The sequence below is a fragment of the Lepisosteus platostomus genome, chromosome 13, assembly GCF_059453375.1.
Source record: "Lepisosteus platostomus isolate fLepPlt1 chromosome 13, fLepPlt1.hap1, whole genome shotgun sequence".
NCBI classification, from domain to species: domain Eukaryota; kingdom Metazoa; phylum Chordata; class Actinopteri; order Semionotiformes; family Lepisosteidae; genus Lepisosteus; species Lepisosteus platostomus.
In genome coordinates, this window is record NC_142623.1 from 17,740,115 (window position 1) to 17,762,628 (window position 22,514).

Sequence of the window (22,514 nt, forward strand, 5' to 3'; positions counted from 1 at the left end):
TTTGCTTCTGTCCAGTACCGTTTTCCACAAGAGTCCACAACTGTTCTAGTCCAGCTGCATTCACACTGGCAGTTTTGAATACTGTTACATTCTACCGATATAAATGAGCCTGTGGTTAACAAAGTCTAAAAGCATGGGAACATAAGAAAGTTCCACCTGTCTCATTTGGTTTTTAGTAGCTAATTGAGCCAAGGATCACACACCATCTCTTGAAAGAAGCTAGGGTACCAGCTTCGGCAACACAGCTATGTACTGTAGCTTCTCCCATAGCCCAGTGTGTAAGTTGTTCACAGTCTTAAACATACTTTCCCATTGTTTCTATTTGTGTTTCACTGGTGACTCTGAAGAACCACTGGGTTGGTTTAGAGTATAGAATGCCTTGATCTTAAATACTTGATTCTGGTCACCCTGTAATCTTCTTATGGGTAAAAAAAATGATCTGACATACAATTAAGGTGCAAAACATGTCATAGTCATGAACAAAAATACTTGCATACCTTTGGAATATGTTTATCCACTCAAAATATTAGGTTTTTGTAATTTATATGCAAATACTGTCCAAATATCTATCCACAACAAACACTTTTGTTATTATATAACATATACATATAACATATAATAACCACAGTTATTATATAGCTTTTAGAGTTGATTAGTTGCTATTGGAATATATCTGGATATATACAGTAACTTTAAATGCATACATAACATGTTTTAAGATGATAAACTTGTGTGGAGTAATTTTACAATAATATGAATCACAAATTGATATCTCAGATTACATGGCTTTGACAATAATATGTTTAACTACGCAGTTAAAATAAACAACAGTTAACAGCAATTAACCAGGTTAACAAGAAGCATCAGAGGCTAATTGGATTTATATCCATTTAACATTATAATGTTGGCAAGCACTGGGTGTAACTGTCAGAGCAGAACAGTCTGAATGGGACACTCAGATACTGCAGGCCAGGAAGTAAGTCTGGTGAAGCCACTTATAGATTTCTCTCAGAAGAGCAACATTTTACAAAAGTATAACAGGGCAAGGAACACTTTAGCATAAGGTGGATAAAGAAAAAACATTTAATCTCATTCATGTTCACTTGTTTGTGTGAAGGACTGTAGTCTGGATGCTAATGCTATACCCTGAATACCTTTAAAGAACCCCAGAGATAAAAACATCTATGTGATAATGCTCCCATGACACACTGACGTAGACAAAACACTGAAAGCATTGAAAGTGCACTTAAATTCCTGTTGTGCCTTTATCTGTATCTCTACATTCACTAGAAAAGCATCCAAACTTCAGGTCATGTGGAGCTACAGTACCTATTGAAACAGAACAAAGGGTGGCATTTTACAAAAGAACAGTGAAAGAACATCCCTGGCTGTTTGGGATTGGTTTCAAGTGTCATAAAACACCAAAAAAAGATCACTCTGGAACACGATCATTTAATGCACAGGGGTTATGGCATAACTGTGGTAATTTTGGTGCCAAAATACTTCTTATAATATTTTAATAATTATTATTACAATAATTAAAACATCTAAAAGAACAAAATAAACATGAAAATGAATTTTCTTGTGTAATATTTTAATAAGTGAGAATATTCTCATCGCCTTAGACAATGTGGACATAATTCTGAATATCTACAGGAATAAAAGCAGGTCAGAACTAAATTTACTAGACCAGATCACACATACAACAGTTTCAAATACAAGTAGAGGACAGAGAATGGCTTTGATGTTCTGAAAAGACTCTGTCTCTCTCCATTTGAGTTATTGAGGTCACTATAAGAGTAGCTTTACCCATTAAAATCAAAAGCATTTCCAGCCTCATATCCTTATTGCCTGTTCTTGTAAGGGAGCAAAGGTTTGTTTTTAAAGATGGCAAATAAAAAGATCTTCAAAAAATATATTCATTACACAGAGCAATGAGATCTTTTCCCAATTACTAAGAAGGAAATTTTGAGGGTTGAAGATTTAACTTTTGTATGTACATCAATCTAATCCTGGATACATTTAGCAAAGATAAAGACTATAAATGTCCAGTATAAGAGAAATAAAGTATCCTAAAGAATTTGGTAGATATGTAGTTTTTGCACAACCACTTAGTTCCAAGGAGGCAGATTTAGCTCAGAAAGCTCATACTTTTAGCTCATACTTGAAATTGTCAGTGTTTTAAAAATCACATTAACTACAACTACATGGTCTATAAATTCGACTAGATCTGTGTCCTCAGCACTAAAGGGCTTTCAACATGAATACAAATGGTTGTTTAGAATATAAAGCTGATCAGGCTGGGTGCGTAGGTGCCCAACTGAGAATGCTGTAAAAATCACACTCTGCACTTTGTTAAATAAAAACTCCTTGCTTCTTTTGCTTGGAATGCTGTATTACTAGGGACTGAAGTAGACATTTTGATGCAGAGTAAGTTTCTAAGTTTAAAGTTAAACTAGGTCAAGAACTCATATGTGCGTAGAATAGAGCAGGGGTCTTCTACTCTGGTATTTGAAGGCCACAGTCCAGCAGGCATTTGAAGACTCTCTGAACTATAAAGACTTTAAGCCTTAGACTTATTTTCCCCTTCTCTTCAGTCAAAATATGTGAAAGAGGCTCCGACACCCTGCTAGACTATGGCACTACGCGGACTGCACTCGGGACCCCATGCAAAGATTTCTAGTTTTCCTTTCCACTGAAACAGTTTTGGAAAACTGGGAGGAGTTCATCTGGAGCTGGTGCAGCAAGTGAAGCAAGATGTTCTGAAAGCCAGGATTGCTAGAACCCTCACCACGGTAAAACAATTAGCAGCTTCACAGACTGGCAAATAGAGCTGGTTTTGTCAAACTGGATTTACAGGGTCTACGTTAGTGGCCTAGGGAAAGTCAACAGGGTTTGCCCTCAAAACCCACCTGACCTCTACTCTCCAAAACTGTCCTATGAACTGCTGGTGGGGTTGGCAGCAGCATGCCTAATGCTTGCCCTTCTTCTTCTTGGTGCGTGTCTTCCTCTTGGTCTTGGAGTCGATGATCTGCTGGGACTGCCTCTTCAGCGCGGCCCGAGTTACGATGTCAGACTCGTCTTCTCCACTCTCTTCCTCTTCTAGCATAGAGAAGAGAGAACATACTTCTTTTTATACACTGCATTACACAGATTCGGCAGCAACGCACTGCTTACTTCAGTACTTTTCATTCGTTGCTGCTGTGTTAAGGAGCCCAGAAACAGACACTAGAAGCATAATATGGATTTTAACTCTGCAGGAGGAACTAAATAAATGCATACCCTGCTGATTTAGGACAATTCTGTATGCCGTAAAGTATTTAACCACAACTTGATTTAACTAGAATTAAATACTAAACAGAAACAATATTATTGTTTATAAAACAACGGATCCAAGACTAATTCACTGAGATTATTACAGGGCCAATTTCCTACATAATGAAAAATAAGACTGTATTACTATTGAGGAAACAATTAGAAAAATGCAAAACAAGACGAAGATATGAAAACCTAAATCTTCAACCTGCAAGTGACCTTGACAATGTCACGCACAAAGCAAAGATGAACTCGGTCAACAAAAGGTTTTATCAGCACTTACTGGATGTGCAGCTTCTCAAAATTACAGATTTTGAAAGCATGTTAAAAATTCTTAAAGCATTCTAGAGAAGAAATTCCTTGTCTCCAGAAATCCTTAGATTAGTGAGGGGCTTCTTCAGTTTCCATGTTCACAGGTTCCTCAGGATTGCAATTCAGATCTTGATTACATCAATAAAAATAACATAAAATATAAAAAACATGTTTGTCAGGTATTAATCTTTAGCAAATTTAAAAGCTGCTATATAACTTGCAGCATTTTGTCCATGGAGGAATGGAGTTGCTCCAAATAAAAGCATTTTACATGCTTAAAAACCCAGGGTTCCATCTTTTACAATTCAAATGGAAAACTCAAACTACAGTATGTTAGAATCTGGCTGATTTAAGTCACTCACCATCATAGAGGTCCTGTTTCTGGGTCTCAGGGAGTTTGATCCTCATGTTGTAGGCTGGGAGTTTTCCCTCAATGCTAGTATGGAACTACAAAGAGAAGCATTTGTGAAATATTAGTGAAGATTTATATTTTCTGTTTACTAAAATAGGAAGGCACTTATTCCTTTAGGTACCATATTCTGAATATTCTTTATGGACCTTATGGGCATTAACATATATTTTTTTTATTAAATAAGTAAACTCTAATAATGTCCACAGTTCAACAGGTTTTCTAACCCTCTATTATGCTTCTATATTGGTGAATTATTTGAGAAGGAAAACAGGCAAATGATTTGATGTTTTATTTCAGTTTTGGAACTATCCAATTAATAGTAATTTCTTAGAACTAGGCTCTGCAGTAGTGGCTTTTTCACAACACAGTGTAGCAGAGACTTTTGTCATTTGACAGGCTGTGAGCTTGTTCTCAATAATGTCACAACAAGCCTACAGGCACAAGCCACAAAATGCCAGAAAACCAACAGAGTTGTCTCTGACTTATCCCAAACCTGACACAACTCAGGCTCGAACCTGTGACATCTGGAATCGATTCAATAAATCTTAAAGCATAGAGCTGGCTAGCAGAAGGATTACTGATTGGTATAAAACAACTCTGCGAATGATTCCTGACAGGACAGACCTCAAGTGTCAATAATGATGTGAAACATGCAAAACTCATATTCTTTGCAAAATAACAAAGTTGAATGATTTTATACCATCATCAACAGAAGTCAGAAGCCAAAAGCCAGAACACTATGTGCCTGCACAGTCATTTCCCAGCAGGTATGGCCTGCTGACAAAGCCAGTCTTGTTTCCATAACAAACAACTTGCGTTAAGAATTTGCCTGACGTCTCTCCTACAGTATTATCCCCCTGGACAGATGGTGTCAGCAGTCAACCAATCGTTGCACATCCCCTGAAAACTCTGATTTAACATACTGCTCTGAATCTTAGATTCTTTGAGAAACCGATACAGACCTACACAGAAGTCAAGCACCCAGCTAAAGAGCACACCCTCAAATTTCAGAAAAAAACACTCTAATGGAATCTGAAGATGCCGAAGAATGTGAAGCACTAATTAAATGAGGTGTATACTTATTTTGTTGTAAACCACATATGCTTTTCTGAACAAATTATTTATGATATTGTGAATGGACAGCTTTGATTATGCATTTTGACAATGGACTTTGGTGCTCTATCAGAGAAAACAAGTCGTTACTAGGTATTCTACAGTAATATTTTAGATTAATATAATTATAAATATATGCAGCATACTTCTTGTCACCACAAAATGTTTTTTTGAAAAGTGAATATCTATTAATTCATAACCTGCAATAACATTGACCAAGTCAAAAACCTTTTACAATATAAAGAGATACAAACATCAGGAACATTTCATCATTGCATGAGAACAGAGAGACAGAGACCTGAAAACAAAGAAACCTGGTAACTCCAAACTATTGTTTTCATGCTGAGTGAAAGAACCCAGTATATCAATCACTAATTTCTAATACTTTTTGACATGCTATACCATGTCAAAATGACTCATTTATTTTGAGGATGTTGCTATTTTAGAAGGCATGGATATTTTAGCCAGCACTGCTGAAATAAAGTGACAGTCGAGTAATTGTTCTACAAAAAAAGTAATCTTGGCATGTAAGATTATGAAATTTGAGAGGCAGTATAACATGTTGCAAAGTTCCATATTAAAATCTGATATAAGGATACTTATTTCTGAGCCTTGTCAAAAATTCATCTCCCTGATGACACTCAGATATCATGGCCGAGAGTGTGACATTATTGGTCAGGAATGACCAACTTCAGCTACGGTTCTGTGCTAACTTGGTTTCAATTGTCTATGTGTTTCAGGTGTTTAGAGGTTGGTAACATTAAGTGGCCTATAATCACAGCATAGCGGTTCTCTCACAGAATACAGTGGCACTCCTGTTGTTCTGCGGTGTTGGTGTTTAATACAAGAATGATTCAAAGGAAATTAACAGGCTTCACATCTTTACTAAGTTTCAGTTTAGCCAATAAACTGAAACCTAGTAAAGGAGGGCATAATAAAAATAGTGATTCTTAAATATTTTTACAATATATTCTAGGTTTCTTTGTTCAGTTTCTTTCTGTGCTCTCACCTCTTCCTCCTCCATCTCCTTGAGGATGGCAGCAAGGTCTTTGCCCTGCAGCTCCTCCAGCAGTTCCAGCAGTTTCTGCTCTGACTGAAACAGCAGCTCCAGGACATACTCCTCTGAGGTAGGGGGTACCTTGACAGCCGGAACCTGGCTTTTTGGCTTTGGGAGACAGAAAGGGAGATGTTGACTGAACCTAGTTCCATGCCCTTTCTCTCATGAGGATGGAACCTGGCTGTTTACAACGTGATTCCCAGCTCCAGGTCAGTTTGTTATCTGGCCACCACCTAAATATTTAGTTAAAAACCTGCCTATTTATTTTAGAATTATGCAAATTGCAAACTTTCAGGTTACTTTTTTAGCATTTAATTTACTGTGTGATGCAGGTGAACCAAATAAAATGTTAAGTGCTGGTTGGATTAGCAAACTAAAGCGTCAGTAAAGACTCAAGACTAGCTTCAGAAAACAAAGGCTTACAGTTAAGACTGGAAGCATCTAACAAAGCTATCTTAAAATGCATCTTTCTCAGAATTGTAAATGCTGCTCAGTGGATCTGGCATAAAATCAGTACAAACCTTATTTGCATGGTGTAACAATGCTTCAGTGTAATTTTTACCTTTCAGTATGAAATTACATTTATACACATTTATATAAATAATAGCCAAAGCAGATTTAGAGTTAAATCTAAAGCAGTCAGAATACCATTGCTGCTGTTTGATTGTAGGAACAGGTTTGTCTTGTTTATAATCCTACAGTACATATTCAGGTACAAGAGGCATCCAAAATAATCATATTGCTTATAGTCAACACATTGTTAGTATTTCTGATGCTGGAGTAGCTACTGTATAAAAAGAGAACTGCTGTATGCAATATCTAGAACACACAGCATTCTAACATATTATTCTTGTTGATATTCATTACATTATGTTGATATTATGTAGTTTTATATTCTAATTTTGCAATCTGAGAAGCGCTGCAGCAAAAATTAATAGATTCAAAGAGGCAGTTATACAATAGCTGAGAGGTTTACACTCATATAACAGAACAAAAAGTGCTTTGCATGTGCTAATTTATGCTGGACAATGCAAACCTAATTAAAAGCATAAGGAATATTGCAAATGAGAGGTCGTAGTTAGGGCTGCCTCCCTTGCTTGGTTGCTAGGAAATAACTAATCTCAGGATCTTATCCAGCTGTTTCTTAAAGGAGCAGGGAGAAGAGAAGAGCTTCAAAGAGATGGTTAGGTACAGTAGCTCATGGAAGACATCCAACACCCTCTGTGTCAAGGGGTCTTTTTCTGCTGATCTACATTTTAAAATAAATCTTCCTTAAAGAAAATTAGAATCACATAAATGCCCACATTGTAGATCAAATTAGAAAAAAAATAATTCCCATTTTTACAGAACAATAAACATTTGGCTGATCCAGAGTTATTTAAATGTTGATGCACTTATTTGCAATCTCCCCATACCATATAAATCCTTACCACTGCCCATGCTGATAAAGTTAAAGTCATTTAAAAAATGTCATTATCTGCAATTTTAAATCATGAGATAAGACTACCACTGCACAGCGATCTCTGCAGTTACTGGTTCTGTAAGGCTCTTACCTATAAACCAAGACCAGATATTAGATATATCAGTTTATTTTAATGACTCCATGAAGCTTAAATAGTATTAAATGTTTTGCTTGTGTGCTTTATCAGCGCAGTCTGAGCAAGAGCCTGCTGCTCAAAAGTCAAGAAGTGGATCCACCCTCTGTGCAGCTGGGATTCTGATCTGTTTTGCGGAAAAGGTACCAGTTTGATGTGCTGCAGTTTGTCGCTGAGGTGCTCCACTCCGGCCCTCACGGTGTTGAGGGTGCGCGTCAGCCTCTCCAGCCTCTCCTTGGACTCGTCTCGGCGCTTCTCCTCTGCCCTCAGATGAGCCTCACACTCCTCCAGCATCTGCTGCCCGCTGTAGGACAGAGAACGGGCATCAATAGGGATGTCGGGTAAGAGACGTGAAATTATGGAGGCTAAGGACTGTAAACTAATTCAGTCAATTACCAGCTTTATTCCCTTACTAGACAAGCAGGCTGGCATACAGCATGTGCTTCATTTCAAGGAAAGGGTGGAGAAAAAAATGCAAGAAAAGGTGGAGATCTGGCCAGGCGCTGTGCACAATCCAAACGAAAAGTGCTAAAAATGCTTTGTGTAGTCTGAAGACAGACGGATTCAAAAGGTTGTTGCTAGCTCTCTTCTCTGGGTTGCTTTCCTGAGTCAAAATCTCACATAAAGAAAAAAACGTAAAAATGACCGTAGCATAAGAATTTCTGTAGCTTTGTTTACACCAAACAACTCAGGAGGTTAGAACATTGTTCAATGATCAGAGTAACTTCTGCACAATTCTGTGGGATCCTTCCTGCTTATGGTGATGAGGACCACGTGTAGTGGGGTAGATAACTCCTCAAAAACTCAGAAATATGGAAAACCTGCATATTGCAGATATTGCACACTACAGCTGTTATAAATAAAGGCAGCTTAACTTGCTTTCAACCCCCAAGCATCACTTGGAGAGACTGCTGTCCAGCACACTGCCTGCAGTGTGTTTTACTATGAGCTAGAACTACCACAGCACAACATCTGCAGAATACAAAGTTTTCAACAGCTTATATAGATTTTCTTGTTTACCTGAAGTCCTGCTAAAGCACTATTTCTTAAAGTAAGTAAGGGAATGTGGACCCATATCTAGTAATCTTCCAGCTTCTCTGACCTTTGATCTTTTCTGGATAAAGTTTTAACACCCAGGAATGTCTGCTTCTGTTGTCTGTCTGGGTCTCACAGTACCCCTTCAATCTTTCCCTGGAAAGTCGTAGGTTTGTATGATATAGGTCCATTTATTCCTCCGCCTCCTGCACTTTCTCAGTATGTATGCTGGCTGTCACTTTGGCAGACAGCGCTCAGAACAAGAGTAAAGAATCACACAGTGAATGCAGGAACTCCATCTAATATGCACAGGCATCACATGGATATAGCACAGAAAAGACATCACAGTGAGTCACTGGGCATAAAATATAAAGCTAAAACAATTCAAGTAGTGTCTGTTTATTAACCTCCCCCACACATAACACAGGTTATACAGAATGAGCAGTGCACTTATGGGGAACTTGTGTACCTGGAGAGCTTGGCCTCCCCGGAGTATTTCATCTCCTGGAACTCTGCCTGCAATCGCTCCCTCTCTTCTTTCAGCCTGAGCAGGGTCTTCTCGTTCTCGCTCTTCAGCTGCTCCAGGTGTCTCTGCGTGTCGCCCTGAGAGATGAAGCGCTCCACCACTTCCTGCAGGTGCGCAACACAGACAGGGGGAGAACAGGGTGTCCTGACTTGAGTCATAGCAGTCAACTTCGGAAATCCCTTCATCACCTGAAGACGTAATTGTACTTCCAGTGGTCTACTGAAAGACAGTAACTAACACAATGTGATTAAACACACCATAGCTGCCCATCAAACATCCTCACAGAATCTGAAACACACCAATCTCAGCAGGGTCTGAGAGCTCAGCTTTGTGTGTTGAGCTATGCCCTGGCCTAAATGCACAAGAACGATATTTACACAACGGACACAGAGGAGCTGTGAGAAAATGGGACAGATTTGCTATGGATATTGTGGCGGGGAGGGGGGTTTGCTCATAATAATGTGGCATGATTTAAAATAAAAAAGGTACATCTCCTTACTATCATCATATCTAATAATAACAATTATACCTTAGAAATGACCATAATGCGTTGTATTTATATACAGCATTTGTATTAACATGTTAGGTTGTGTGTGTTAATCATGCAATGTATTTACTGTGATTTAATATTTACATGTTTCAGTACAATACTACAAGCCAAAATGTGCCTTCGCTCTTCACCTATAGTTATAAAAATTACTTATCAAACTAAATATGTTGAATGTTGTAAATATAAAAAGGAATAGAATATTTATGGTTAATTCTGTACATTAAAAGTATACACAATTCATTTCTCATTGGATTTACTAGAATGTTGGTGTGTTTGGTTATCTTTTGGTTCGGTTACATTGTAAATAGCAGTAGTCAACTGTTGCACAGAATTATGAAATAACAAGAATGAACCCAAGATTTAGAACAAGTTCTAATTTCATACTATTTAGTCATCGATTCACTTGTTATAAATGAGTAATTCGAGAGACCTGTTAAGTTACTTGAAAGAAAGAATTCGTTTTGCATTCTTTATGTCCTCTTTGATTATGTCGCATATCTGAAATACCAACAACCAGGGCAGGGAAGCAGTTTTGCATACAAATAGGAGCAGGTGTAAAACACAACCAAAATCCATTTTGGCTCTCTACATTAATTATGGCAACAATTAAGCTCTACTTGAAGCTATTTGTTGAAGTTATTTATTTAAAAAAATGTATACGTATATGTGTATATTAATGTAAATTTATACTGATTTAAAAAATAACACTGATGATGGGATTCTCCTCTGGGAAAGCGTACGACAATGGAGAAAGCGCAAGCGAGAGCAGTGTTTGACCGTCTCAAGCCCCCGCGATCCGGTACCTGGGTGTCAGTGACGCCGGTGGCCTCTTTGATACACTGGAAAGCCTCCTCGAAGGTGGAGATGACCTTCTCCTCCTCCCCCACCCTGGTGCTGCTGCGGTGGGCCTCGCTGCCCGCCTCATCGGGGTGCATGGCTGCCCGCTGGGCCTGCGAATGGCCGCAAGCACAGCAACACAAGGCAGTAGGACACAGCTCAGTAAGACTGCAGCATCAGTAGTTCATTACAACATTATTGTAGCAGTAAAACATCCAGGAAGTGCGTCCTTATAGTGCAGCAATGGCACAATTAATAGCTAAGGTACATTACATGAGAAGGCTTTTGAAAAAGCTAAATAACAGATGAACGAGTAACAAATTAACAAAGAATGCTGCTGACTGATGTTCATTTACAACATCATTATCTGAACGTAAAGCAGTGTTAGAGATTAAAACTGAAAAGTAACCAGGACTGCCTTTGTCCCGGGCTCAGCCTTACCCGCCTCTCCACGCGCTCTGCCTGGGCCTTCCTCTCCTCGGCCTGTTTCTTGTACTCGGCCAGGATCTGCTCCCTCTCTCTCCGCTCCCTGTACACCTGCTCCTCCTGCCGCTGCAGCTCTGCCTGCAACAGCCACATGCATAGCGCCCCGTCGGAACACAGACACTTCCATGATCGGAAAGAAGCGCGTCTGGCCTGAACTCGGTTCAGCTGATCTTGCAAAAGTCTTTGACGTGGTTTAGGGTACGAGTTGTGGTGTGTGAGAATCTCAGACACAGTGGGCAAGTGACATGACCCAACCTTGAATCAGCACTAGAGAGGGCCTTTGCTGGTCAAGACACTGGGATGGCTTATGTCTGAATGTATTGCATTTTCAGAAGCTATGTCTTGTCAAAGAGCAAAGGACAATGTATAAGGAATGAAGAGATGCAGAATATTTCAACTTGGCTGTTTTGTAACAAACTGAATAGATTAACACAGCTACAAGAACACTGGTCTACAGCAGTTCCACTAGCACATCGGGTACATGAGGACAGGCTGATGTCGGTCAGACCTTAGCAGCGTCTCTGGAGAGGTGTGCATCACTGTTCATGATCTGCAGCTCCCTGAGCTCCTGCCGCTGACGCAGGATCTCTGCTTCCAGACCATCCAGCTGCACCTGAAATGTCAGGCTCTCCTCCTGAAATAAGAAGAGATGGACATGGGGAATTAAGAGGCAGGCGGTGAGGACAAGAGAGAAAAGACTGAAAACTCTGCCCTTCATGTGAGGGCCCAAAGGCGCTTACCAGTTGCACTAATCCAGACAAGCAGATGCCAGGGTATGTCGAAAAGATAATGTCTGTAGAATCGCAGAGGTAAGCACTGCCGTTCAAACTAGAATTAGGTCACCGACTAGAACAGATTTTAACTACAGCTTTCTACAATGAATGAGGATTCAATAAAGTTTGAAGAACTATCCATGGCAAATAAGAACCTGAGATTTAAAATACTGGCACCAGGTGTAAATGTACATAAAGGGAGTCGAATTTGCATCCATAAACCTAAATATTAAATAGGATCTGAGATCCACACCTGAAGGTGAGCTTTGAGTTTCAGATACACGTTCATGATGTGTTCTGCTTCCTGGCCCTTCAGCTGTGCTTTCTCCAACCGGTTCTCCAGCATCCGTAGGGTCTGAAACAACAACAACACAGCAAAAGATGTGAATGAGAGGCAACCACATTGTCCACGCTGTGTACCCTCACAGTGACACTCCTAACGGTTTAAAAAATCTTCTGGCTACAAGCCTGGCTGTCCCGACAAAACCTTGCAAAAAACTCACCCGGACCATCAAAATAAGAAAACCTCTCACTAAGTAACATTAGGGAGTCAGTGAGCAAAAAGAACAGCTTGGACAGAACGTGGCCAGGATCAAAAGGTTTAAAAATATCTGTAACTCAACTTCAATCCCATCCCATCTTCCTAGCAGCACTGTATCTAGCTGAGGTTGCAATGAGAGAAACAGTGTGTGGGACTGAACAACCCTTTGTACCAGTCTCACTGGTTTTCAGCAGGATTGAGACTGGGGGATGGTTCTGCCACTGAGAAAGCGCATTCATTTGACTGGGTGTTCCTAACACTGTCTTTTGCCACATTAGTCTCTGATATTGACCTCAGCTTCCTGAGTCCACCTATTCACTATAATCAATCAACACCACATTTAAAACAGCACTTCATAGCATATGCTTGGTTTCCTAACACTCCACTGTAATTATTTTATCCACTCCTGTGTAAAGAGTTGCTTTACTTTGACAGCTCTCTCTCTCTATCTATTGAACACTTTTCTCCAAATGTTACTGCTCTGTTATCTGAAAGCTGTGTACAGTTATAAAAATCCTTTTGCTAAAATAATTAGCCTCTTTCAGGACCCAAAGGCCTGAACATTTGCATATTGGTCATCCCCAGAATGCAGCCCAATATTAGTCTACACTCTTCTAGTGATCAAACACAGAAGACCTGGACAAGCAAAGATGTATATAAAGATGCACCTTGCAGTAAATACTAACAATCAGAAATAGGTGCGAACCCTCTAGTGGTGTTACATGAACAACTGAACAATCAGGATAACGGTGATTTTTTTATTTAATCAAACAGAAGGGGATTCATGGCAAATATCTACTTAAAAAGGGCTGCATTAATATAAAGAGGTGTGTTAACCTGCTGGGGCTGCTCCTCTGTGCCTTCTCTTTCATTCTGTGAATAGAAGCAAAAGGTCAGTGACAATGAATCCCCAGGTCATGTGGTTTCAAAATGTTTTGGTGGGGACAGCGGTGTTATTTTAAGAAAAACAAATTTTAGGATAGAAATAAAGACTTCAGTTGCCTGGCAATTTGATTCATTTTGCACTTGAAGAGCCACATTATTTTTGGCATGTCTTAAGAAAATAAATAATGAAATAAATTCATTAATAAATAAAAAATAAATACATAACTCAAAATAAATAATGCTGTGATGCATTTTACAATAGTCTGCAACCTGGAACACCCAAAATGGCGTGAACTGCTATGCAATGGGAGTCTTATTTTTCCAAGATGAAAATCTAAAACGTCTAAGTGTCCCAACCATTCTGTGCTCACATCCTAAAAGATCTACATAATGTCCACAATTTGCATTTCTGTCTCAGAAGTACAACTGTGCTTTGGAACCAGCTAATATATAATGTATGTACATTCTGTTATTAAATTTACAGAATTGTCAGTCCTGATCTTCAGGCTTTTCAATGTATCCAGACAGTCTGATTTTTTTCATGCCTCACAGCCTGGAGCAGGCCTAGTCTGAAAAACTTAAAAACACTTCCTAAGATCAAACATTGCCCTCTCATTGAACATTTACCAGTATACAGAATTTCTTTAAAAATGTTGATGTGATTAATTATACCAAAATATTAAGCGGTTACATCCAGTACATCCGAGCAATGCCAGGTACAAAAATTCTCTAAGCAGAACAAAAAGAGAATGAACTGCATCAATGCTGCCACCATTCCCAGCTCTGTGGATCTTCATGTTGAAATCCACAGCCAGCCATTCTCTGGCTCCCCTCTGACAAACCTTTCCCCATGCTGTGCATGGGAGACTATGACAGACTGAAAGAGCCACGGGTAAGCTCCCAATTGCCAAGGCTTGTCTGTAAGAGTTTTCAAGAAATATAATACTGTAGGTCTATTTTAAACTTTAGCAAGCCAAAGTGCTGTGCAACTGCTATTGAAATTACCATGCTACATCTGGCCAGTTTCCCAAAGGTTTCATTAAACTGCTAATTTAGTTACTTTGCCTTGGTTTCCCAATAATTTGTATCAGATCTGAATCCCCTGCCTTTCCATTTCATTTACTAGGTCTCATACAAGATGGATAGCTTCCCAGCTTTATGACGACATTCCAGCAAGGAATGAGAGAGGTGTGGGCCAGGATCTCTGCCCTGGTTACTGCAGTTACAGTACCTTGGCCTCCTCAGAGCTGGCCTCAGCCCCCTGCTGCAAGGCCTGGCTCTCCTGCTGCACCCTGCTGTACTGCTCCTGCAGCTCCTCCAGGCGGCGCCGGCGAGTCTCGGTGCTGTGCTTCAGAGCATTCAGCCGTTTCATTTTGTCACACACCTTCTGGTCCATGATCTGGATCGCTGCCTGGAGACCAAGCATAGACAGGAATAAGGTGAGATAACAGCTACCTAAGTGTGTTTCAAGACTTGTTTCAGCATAACCAGTTTATTCCTGAACAGAACAAAACCGAGGCTGCGACTGCAGTACAGCCCGACAGCCATATATTCCATTTCAGGTTTTATATGCATGTGTTCAAATTACACAAGAAAGAAAATTAGTGAAAAAACAGACCTAGTATTAAATTTTTTTTTTTTTTTTCATGTACAATGAGGGGCATTGTCCTTAAAAGCTAGAGCTATGCAGGTTTTACAGGCAATTTTCTCTTAACTCCCAGTTACTCAGTGTGCCAGTGGCTTTCAGGCTATCTGGTCACCTTACAGGAATTCCCTCACCTTCCCTGTCTTATTCCTCAGGGTGGCACTCTCTGCAATGCGGTTCCGGAAGGCATCCTTTATCACATGCTCATCTCCCTGCAGAACCAGACAGCACATTGCAGAAAGTTAGAATCTGTGTTATATCTCCTCTTCCATCATCCCCTCAATCCAGTATTCCCAATTACTGTTTCACCGGGTTCTCAGCTTCACATGGGCTTTGTTCAGAAATGCAGCTCTCTGCCAAATTCACTGAAAAATTATCTTTTTAACTGCCCTTCAAAAAATGGACCATGGGCTAGGAAACCACCCTATGCATCACTGTCATTTGAACCTGACTTAAACCAAGGAGTTCACAAAATAAAACGTCCTTTAATGCAATTAATTAAAGGGGGGTTGATGAACCCCAAGCTCGACCTTGAGAAGCAGATGTTTTGGAAGTATAAACTTGGTCTTCCAAAGAGATCCCAGCCTAGACTTCGACTGTCCCTGGTCTTCCAAGGCCGCAGTGTGCAAAGTTTATTAGCCCCAAGTCTAGATTTGTGAAGCACATAAGCAGAATGCGGATGTAAAATGATCCAATCTCTATTCCTGCCTCACGTGAACTAGTCGGCAGGACCAATGTAGCACAGACACATGACGTCTGTTTGTGCTGCGAGGCAAGAGGCCAATGGCTTCTTATCCTAAACCATCTTACTGCTAAGGCTTCAGCCAACTTCTTATGTAGCCTCTTGTTCTCCTGACGGAGCTGCAGGATGGCTTCCTTGTTCTTCTTGATGGTCCACTGGGAGCTCTCATAGTAAGCGCTTCTGTCCCCCTCTGCGAGTCAGAAATGTCATACTTAAGACGCTCCACTCTTCCTCAATATCAAAACCATTACAAAATCTACTGTAACACATATTGTTGCAGTAAATCACCACCAGGCTCTTTTGTGCTTTTATTAGAGCTATGCAGAATGGTTTTCCCCGCACAACGTGCTTTAAAAATGCAGTGTAGCTAGCAGACGTGTGGCAGCTTGGACACCGAAGTAGCTGGTATGAGAACAGAAACCACCTGTGTGGTTTTGGACGTTTCCACCATCCCCACCCCCACGGATGAACACGCATTGTACAGGCAATGCTGGAGAACAGAAAACAGTCAGCACCGATAAGATGATGAGAAATAATGACTCTTCTGGGGTACAGAGAAATCGCGGAACGCTGATATTGTCAGGAGAGCGCAGATATTACAATAATCCGCCGGCATCTCGAACGCACAGGTGGTTGATTCATAATAAGGCATGCAAGGCGTCCTTCCCCAGAGCTGTCAAGTTGGTGACACCTCCACTCCCTCCCATCATACTATGATCTCTCCTAACTTCTTCCTGTACCCACAAGGACTGTACTCCAACACCACTACACACATGACATGTAAGCCGAAATTCTATTGTCCCTTCAATAGCTCAGTAAAACTGTATTAGTTGTAATATTTATTAATCACCATACTATTTTTGCACTGTTCCCCGAATTACCTTGCACTGTTTTTGTCCTGTTATATTTTCTCTGTTTGCGGATTTTGCACAGTTTTGATTACGTTATGGTAGTACACGTTACTGTTATTGTTATTGTGTTAGTCTATTGTCTTATCTTCTGTCCTGTTTATATACTGCACCTGAGCGACTAATGAGAAACACTTTTCATTATACTATGCACCTGTGTAAGTACAATGACAATAAAGTTGAATTGAATTGAATCTGGTGCGCAAATCTCCCACTTTCTGCGCGGCCCCCACCCAGCGTTAGCTGCAATGTTTTAGTTTAGTCATGCCCTATAAACTTTGAAGGCTCGTCCTTCCAAGCGACTGATATGGTCCACGTTTTATCATGACAAGTTCTTGCCAACTCTAACACTATCCTTACATAATCTACTATTTATGTACTACTTACTGTACAGTACGACTGTACAGTAAAAGTCGAGATAAAGTGCCTACAAAATCGACTTTAACTCACACCTTTGTTAAATTACGTGAAAGTTGCCGATTTTAAGTTAACATGTTTCTTTAAAATTGTATTTTATGCACCGTGGTGCGTACACTTAATTTAAACCAGACGAACTCAAGTTTCTAGCTAAGGGACTTCAACGGACGCGTTTAACTGCTTCCCTCAGATGACAGGCTAATATCAGTCCAACGTTAATGAAAAGAAATACCTACCAAGAAGCTGAATTTTCCTCTGGAGCTCCGATATCTGCTCGTGTAGAGGAGGCTTAATTGCGTCGGTATTAAACGAGAGAGGCATGCTTACCAGGTGCGCCTTGAATGTGAAAAAGATAATGTGAATAACCCTATGCCTGACGCCGATAACGTCAAGACCTAGCACTCAGAGCTTTCGGGTGCCACCGTTATTTCAGTGTGCTGCGCTGGCGCCGAGTTTCGGTAAAATGAATTTTTCCTCTTGTAAGGACTCGGGCCTTCTTCACTCAGCTACCTAGGCTGGAGCTGTGAAACACTAGGAGCTTGTCTGGGTGCCCAGCAACAGCCATCCGTCTCCATGGCTACAGTGGGAGATAAACAAATCACGTTGCCAGGAAAAAGTTCCACCGCAATGCATGCTGGGCGTTGTAGTTGAAGACGATCATGGCCGTGCACACTACTATTTCCTACACCGAGCACCTTTCAAAATACCCAAATACACCTCATTGCACTGCCCAGATGCGGAGGTAAGGATTCGCATCGCTGGTTCTTACTATCAGTGTTTCTAAGTCTCCTTACGTTACAACAGCTACCTATCTTATAGCAGTTATAGCAGCCATATCACCCTGCAACTCACAACTGGCAGCCCACTGAAGCTAAGCAGGTGTGAGCCTGGTCAGTACCTGGATGGGAGACCTCCTGGGAAAAACTAAGGTTGCTGCTGGAAGAGGTGTTAGTGGGGCCAGCAGGGGGTGCTCACCCTGCAGTCCATGTGAGTCCTAATGCCCCAGTATAGTGACGGGGACACTATGCTGTAAACAGGTGCCGTCCTTCGGATGAGATGTAAAACCGAGGTCCTGACTCTCTGTGGTCATTAAAAATCCCAGGGTGTTTCTCGAAAAGAGTAGGGCTGTAACCCTGGCATCCTGACCAAATTTCCCATTGGCCCTTACCAATCATGGTCTCCTAATAATCCCCATCTATCAATTGGCTTCATTACTCTGCTCTCCTCCCCACTGATAGCTGATGTGTTGTGAGCGTTCTGGCGCACTATGGCGCTGCTCATTGGTTGTGGTGGAGGGGAGTCCCCATTACCTGTAAAGTGCTTTGAGTGGAGTGTCCAGAAAAGCGCTATAAAGTGTAAGCAATTATTATTATTATCTTGGAGAACTTCGTAATTGGAGCAGTTTTGTCCCGTTTGCATAACATTTCAACAACCTGCAGCTGGATTCCCTGCGTTCAAAAGATTTGAACTTTAAATGTAACGTCATTAAAGTTACAAAAGTTACAATACCCTTTAATGGGTATTGTATCCTGCTGGATACAGACATTTTGACCAGCTGTGGGAGGGGCTAGGAACATGTGTTTTTTTATCCAATTAAAACATACGAGGGAGTCATGTGTTAAGGACTTAGGTCATGTGATTTCATCTGAGCATTCTGGGATAGACTTGTCACTCCTTTCTGAATCTGTCGTGATGGAAGATGGAGAAGGCTTCACTGACCATATGGTGAGTACCTGTATTTATTTTATACATAACGCAAATTTTGGGGGCACATTTTTATAAGCTATTCATTTTTAAGCATGATATGACATGTTAATGTGAAAAAAACTGTGAATTATATTTGTACTGTTCTCCAAATCTGACATTAAATATCTGTATCCCCTGGGATACGTTGCCTAAATGGGGGCGTAAAACAGTCATTAATAGCACTATGGGTGCCTGTTCTTTTAAAGGCCATAAGTATTAGATATTAAATAACAACAACTGAAATGCTGTTTTTTTATTCTTTCATCACATAAAGGTGCATTATTGATTAACTTTAATATAATTTACTAACTATTTCAGGGAATTTCCACAAAGATATTTTATAGTAGGCCTAGGAGAGGGATTCAGCCACCTGTTGGCTCTTCAGATTCAGAGCAAGGGACAAGTGAGGAAGATGATGAAGCCTATGTAGATGCAGAAGGCCGAAGAGAAGATAGCAGCATTAGCAGCGAGGATAGCAGTAGTGACAGTAGCTGTAATGTTGAGGCAGCAGAAGGAGGACACCTGTCCAAACAAATTAAGAAATTTAGGTGATGTAAACCATTAAATAGGATATTGTTGATAAAGTAACACTATATACTGTGTGTTCATGTGGGTGTGTGCACTTACTGTACATGAATGTATGCATGTGGACTGGAAACCAGACAAAAATATTTTATGTCCAAGACTGCTAACTGACCATGAGAATGTGTACATGGAAGTAATACATGTTATTTATAGAATGTATAGTGAGCAAAAAAGGGGAGTGTGAGTGGTTTCCAATAAACCATTATATATTTCATTCCTTTCTAGGTGGAAAAAAACAGATTTTGAACACCAGTCAGCTGCAACACCAACATATTTCATGGCACAAGATGGAATCTTTTCTCCACCAACCTATTTTTCCAAATTCTTTGATAATGCGATTTTTGAGCTAATTGCTGATCAGACCAATCTGTACTCATGCCAACTGATTGGTGGAAGCATAAACACCAACATAAGTGAAATCAAAGCATTCATAGGTATCAAATTGTTCATGGGTGTAGTGAAAATGGCTGCAATGGAAGATTACTGGGCCAATGATACAAAATGTGACAAAATAGCAGATGTCATGCCAATTAAGCACTTCAAATGTTTGTCCAGAATGCTACACTTTCAAAATAACCTGGTCCCTGAGTCCCAAGAAGACCGGCTGGTGAAAATCAGGCCTGTGATAGACCATATGAGAAAGAAATGCTCTCAAATTGAAAGTGAAAATCAGTTCTCGATTGATGAAATGATGGCGCCTTACAAAGGTCGAAAAGCTGGAAGTCTGCGCCAGTACCTACCTGCCAAACCCAAGAAATGGGGTTTTAAGATCTTTGTGCACACTGGGGTATCTGGTTTTGTGTATGACTTCTTTGTCTACACGGGGAAGTCTTCATTTGCTTGTGCTACACAAATTCCACTCAAAGAGTTTGGTTTAGGGGCCAATGTAGTTTTGCATCTTTGCAAAACCATCAGGAACCCCCCTGACTGTGTGGTCTACTTTGACAACTTCTTCACATCTCTCAGCTTGCTAACCTATTTGAAGGATTCCATGGGCCTCAGAAGTTTGGGAACCATTAGAAAGAATCGCTTGATGGGCTGAAAACTGGAAGATGATTGAGAACTACTGAAAAGAGGAAGAGGTAGTTTTGACTACCGAGTTGACAACGATGCACAGCTTGCAATAGTCAAATGGGCTGACAGCAAAACAGTCACCTTGGGGAGCACATGTGCTTCTGTGATGCCTGTAGGTGAAATGAAGCGCTTCTCAAAGAAGAAGGGAAGACAGATATCTGTCCCATCTCCACAGATCGTGGCAGAATACAGCCATCACATGGGAGGTGTGGACTTGGCTGACATGATGATTGGATATCGCACTCCAGCCAAGTCCCATCGGTGGTACCTTTGCATATTCTGGCAACTGATAGACATTGCTGTGAATAATGCATGGTTGCTTTATCGGCATGACGCAACAGCAATTGGTCCAGTAAAGCTGAAGAAACTGAAGGCCTTCAGGCTAGATGTTGCCAAAGGTCTCATCTATCCAGAAAAACAAAAAAGAGCCCGGCCTTCCCTAGGAAATGAGAATGATGCACCAGTGAGGGTTGTCAAGCAGCCAAAGGTCCCACAGCCTATAGATGAAATGCGCCATGATGGAAACAGCCACTACCCAGTTCTGTCTGTGAAAGGGAGATGCAGGATGTGCCCTGATGGACAGACCTCCATCATGTGTGAGAAGTGTAATGTGAGGCTTTGCATTGTCACTGGACAAAATGCATGCAACTGCTTTCATCTTCGAAGAAATACGGTTGAACATAAGGACAGGTTCATAGTACCAGTATTAAAAAAACAATGAACTGTTGCAATTTTGGACCCAAATGATTTGGGGTTTTTGTAAGATTTTACATTTTTTAACATTAGAGTAACTTGTAAGTTTTAACACCCGTTGTAATTTTTTAAACACCAAAGCAAGTAGGGATAAGGGTGTATTGTATGTTTGGCATTCCTTTTTTAATGAAACATAAAAATTAGTCAGTTTTAATGGTTTTATGGTTCTTTTGACTATGGGAGCAGTTGCCAAAAACAGTTCAGATGTATACCCCAAATGGGCACTGTATCCTGTGGGATACAGTTTGTAAAATGGAAAATAAACACACAGTTTTGAAAAAAACTTATGAAATTGTGTTATTTGAGACAAAATGCACTAGAAAAGAACAAGTAAAACATTTTCAGTTAGGTTTTTATGTACTTGCCCATTAAAGGGTTAACTCTGGTAGCTTTAGCTCCTATTAATGTTATGCTAAGATGGTAATTAAGACTACAATGATAGCAGGGTCAAAATTCCTGCCTAAGCCAGAGATGAAGAAGCCATCAGTTGCTACGATTAAAAAACCAAATCAGCCCTGTTGGTGTGGTTAGAGATACCACATGGCGTTGTGCTCTCACACAAACCATCAGCTTTTGTACCGATAACGCTTCTCGAAGTCTCACAGACCCCGAGAGGACCACGCCTTTCTGGCAACCCTCTGCCGCCAGTCCCTTGTCGCTGCTGACACCGCTCTGCCTGGAGAGGGGGCAAGTGAGCAACGCTTCGACTGGACCGAGAAATGCACAAATGAAAAATGCCTTTAGTTAATCACACACAGCCCCAAGTTTACAGAAGCCTCCGCAACGTCTGTACGAGTCTGGGTAGCCCATACTCTCAAGCACCTTGAAATTTCATTCTTTCTCAGAGTTGCTCCCAGACTGATATTCACCAAACTTAAGTTTTGTTAATTGCCTTGAAGCACGTCGGCTAAGCTATCTATAAACATCACTATCATTTTTCAGACGTTTTTAGAGTTTCAGCAGTCGTTGTATGTTATACATATCTTTCAGTGGATACTTACCGTGACCAGTAGTTCAGATCTGCCACTGATCAGACTGAGAACCACCTGTTCCCTGTCAGTACTGGATCAGGAGGTTCCGTGGCAATCAGATCTATACATCGATACTCAAATACATTGCCACTTTTAAAGAAAACAATGCAAGATTCCAAAAGTACATTTAATAAAGGTGTTGTATCCCAATGACCTATAAATGTCAACAGACATTT

General features: G+C 40.5%; 1 protein-coding gene across 1 annotated transcript; it reads right to left on the reverse strand.

The window, feature by feature from the left end:
- Positions 1-1,577: 1,577 nt before the first annotated feature.
- odad3 (outer dynein arm docking complex subunit 3) lies at positions 1,578-17,779 on the reverse strand. The gene is made up of 14 exons (XM_088603641.1): positions 17,386-17,779; positions 15,893-16,014; positions 15,217-15,294; positions 14,669-14,848; positions 13,390-13,425; positions 12,265-12,366; positions 11,747-11,872; positions 11,194-11,316; positions 10,719-10,865; positions 9,309-9,469; positions 7,952-8,108; positions 6,162-6,317; positions 3,990-4,074; positions 1,578-3,102 (listed from the first exon to the last, which is right to left on the reverse strand). The coding sequence occupies exons 1-14, from the start codon at positions 17,468-17,470 to the stop codon at positions 2,972-2,974; spliced, it is 1,689 nt and encodes a 562-aa protein (XP_088459767.1). The 5' UTR covers positions 17,471-17,779; the 3' UTR covers positions 1,578-2,971.
- Positions 17,780-22,514: the final 4,735 nt, after the last annotated feature.

Excerpts from the sequence above, each read along its gene's own strand:
- odad3 (XM_088603641.1), bottom strand. The coding sequence starts at position 17,470 with ATGCCTCTCTCGTTTAATACCGACGCAATTAAGCCTCCTCTACACGAG. Across the intron at positions 12,367-13,389 it reads CAGAGGAGCAGCCCCAGCAG|ACCCTACGGATGCTGGAGAA; the intron begins GTTAACACACCT and ends TTGTTGTTTCAG. Across the intron at positions 3,103-3,989 it reads GAAACAGGACCTCTATGATG|AAGAGGAAGAGAGTGGAGAA; the intron begins GTGAGTGACTTA and ends TCTCTATGCTAG.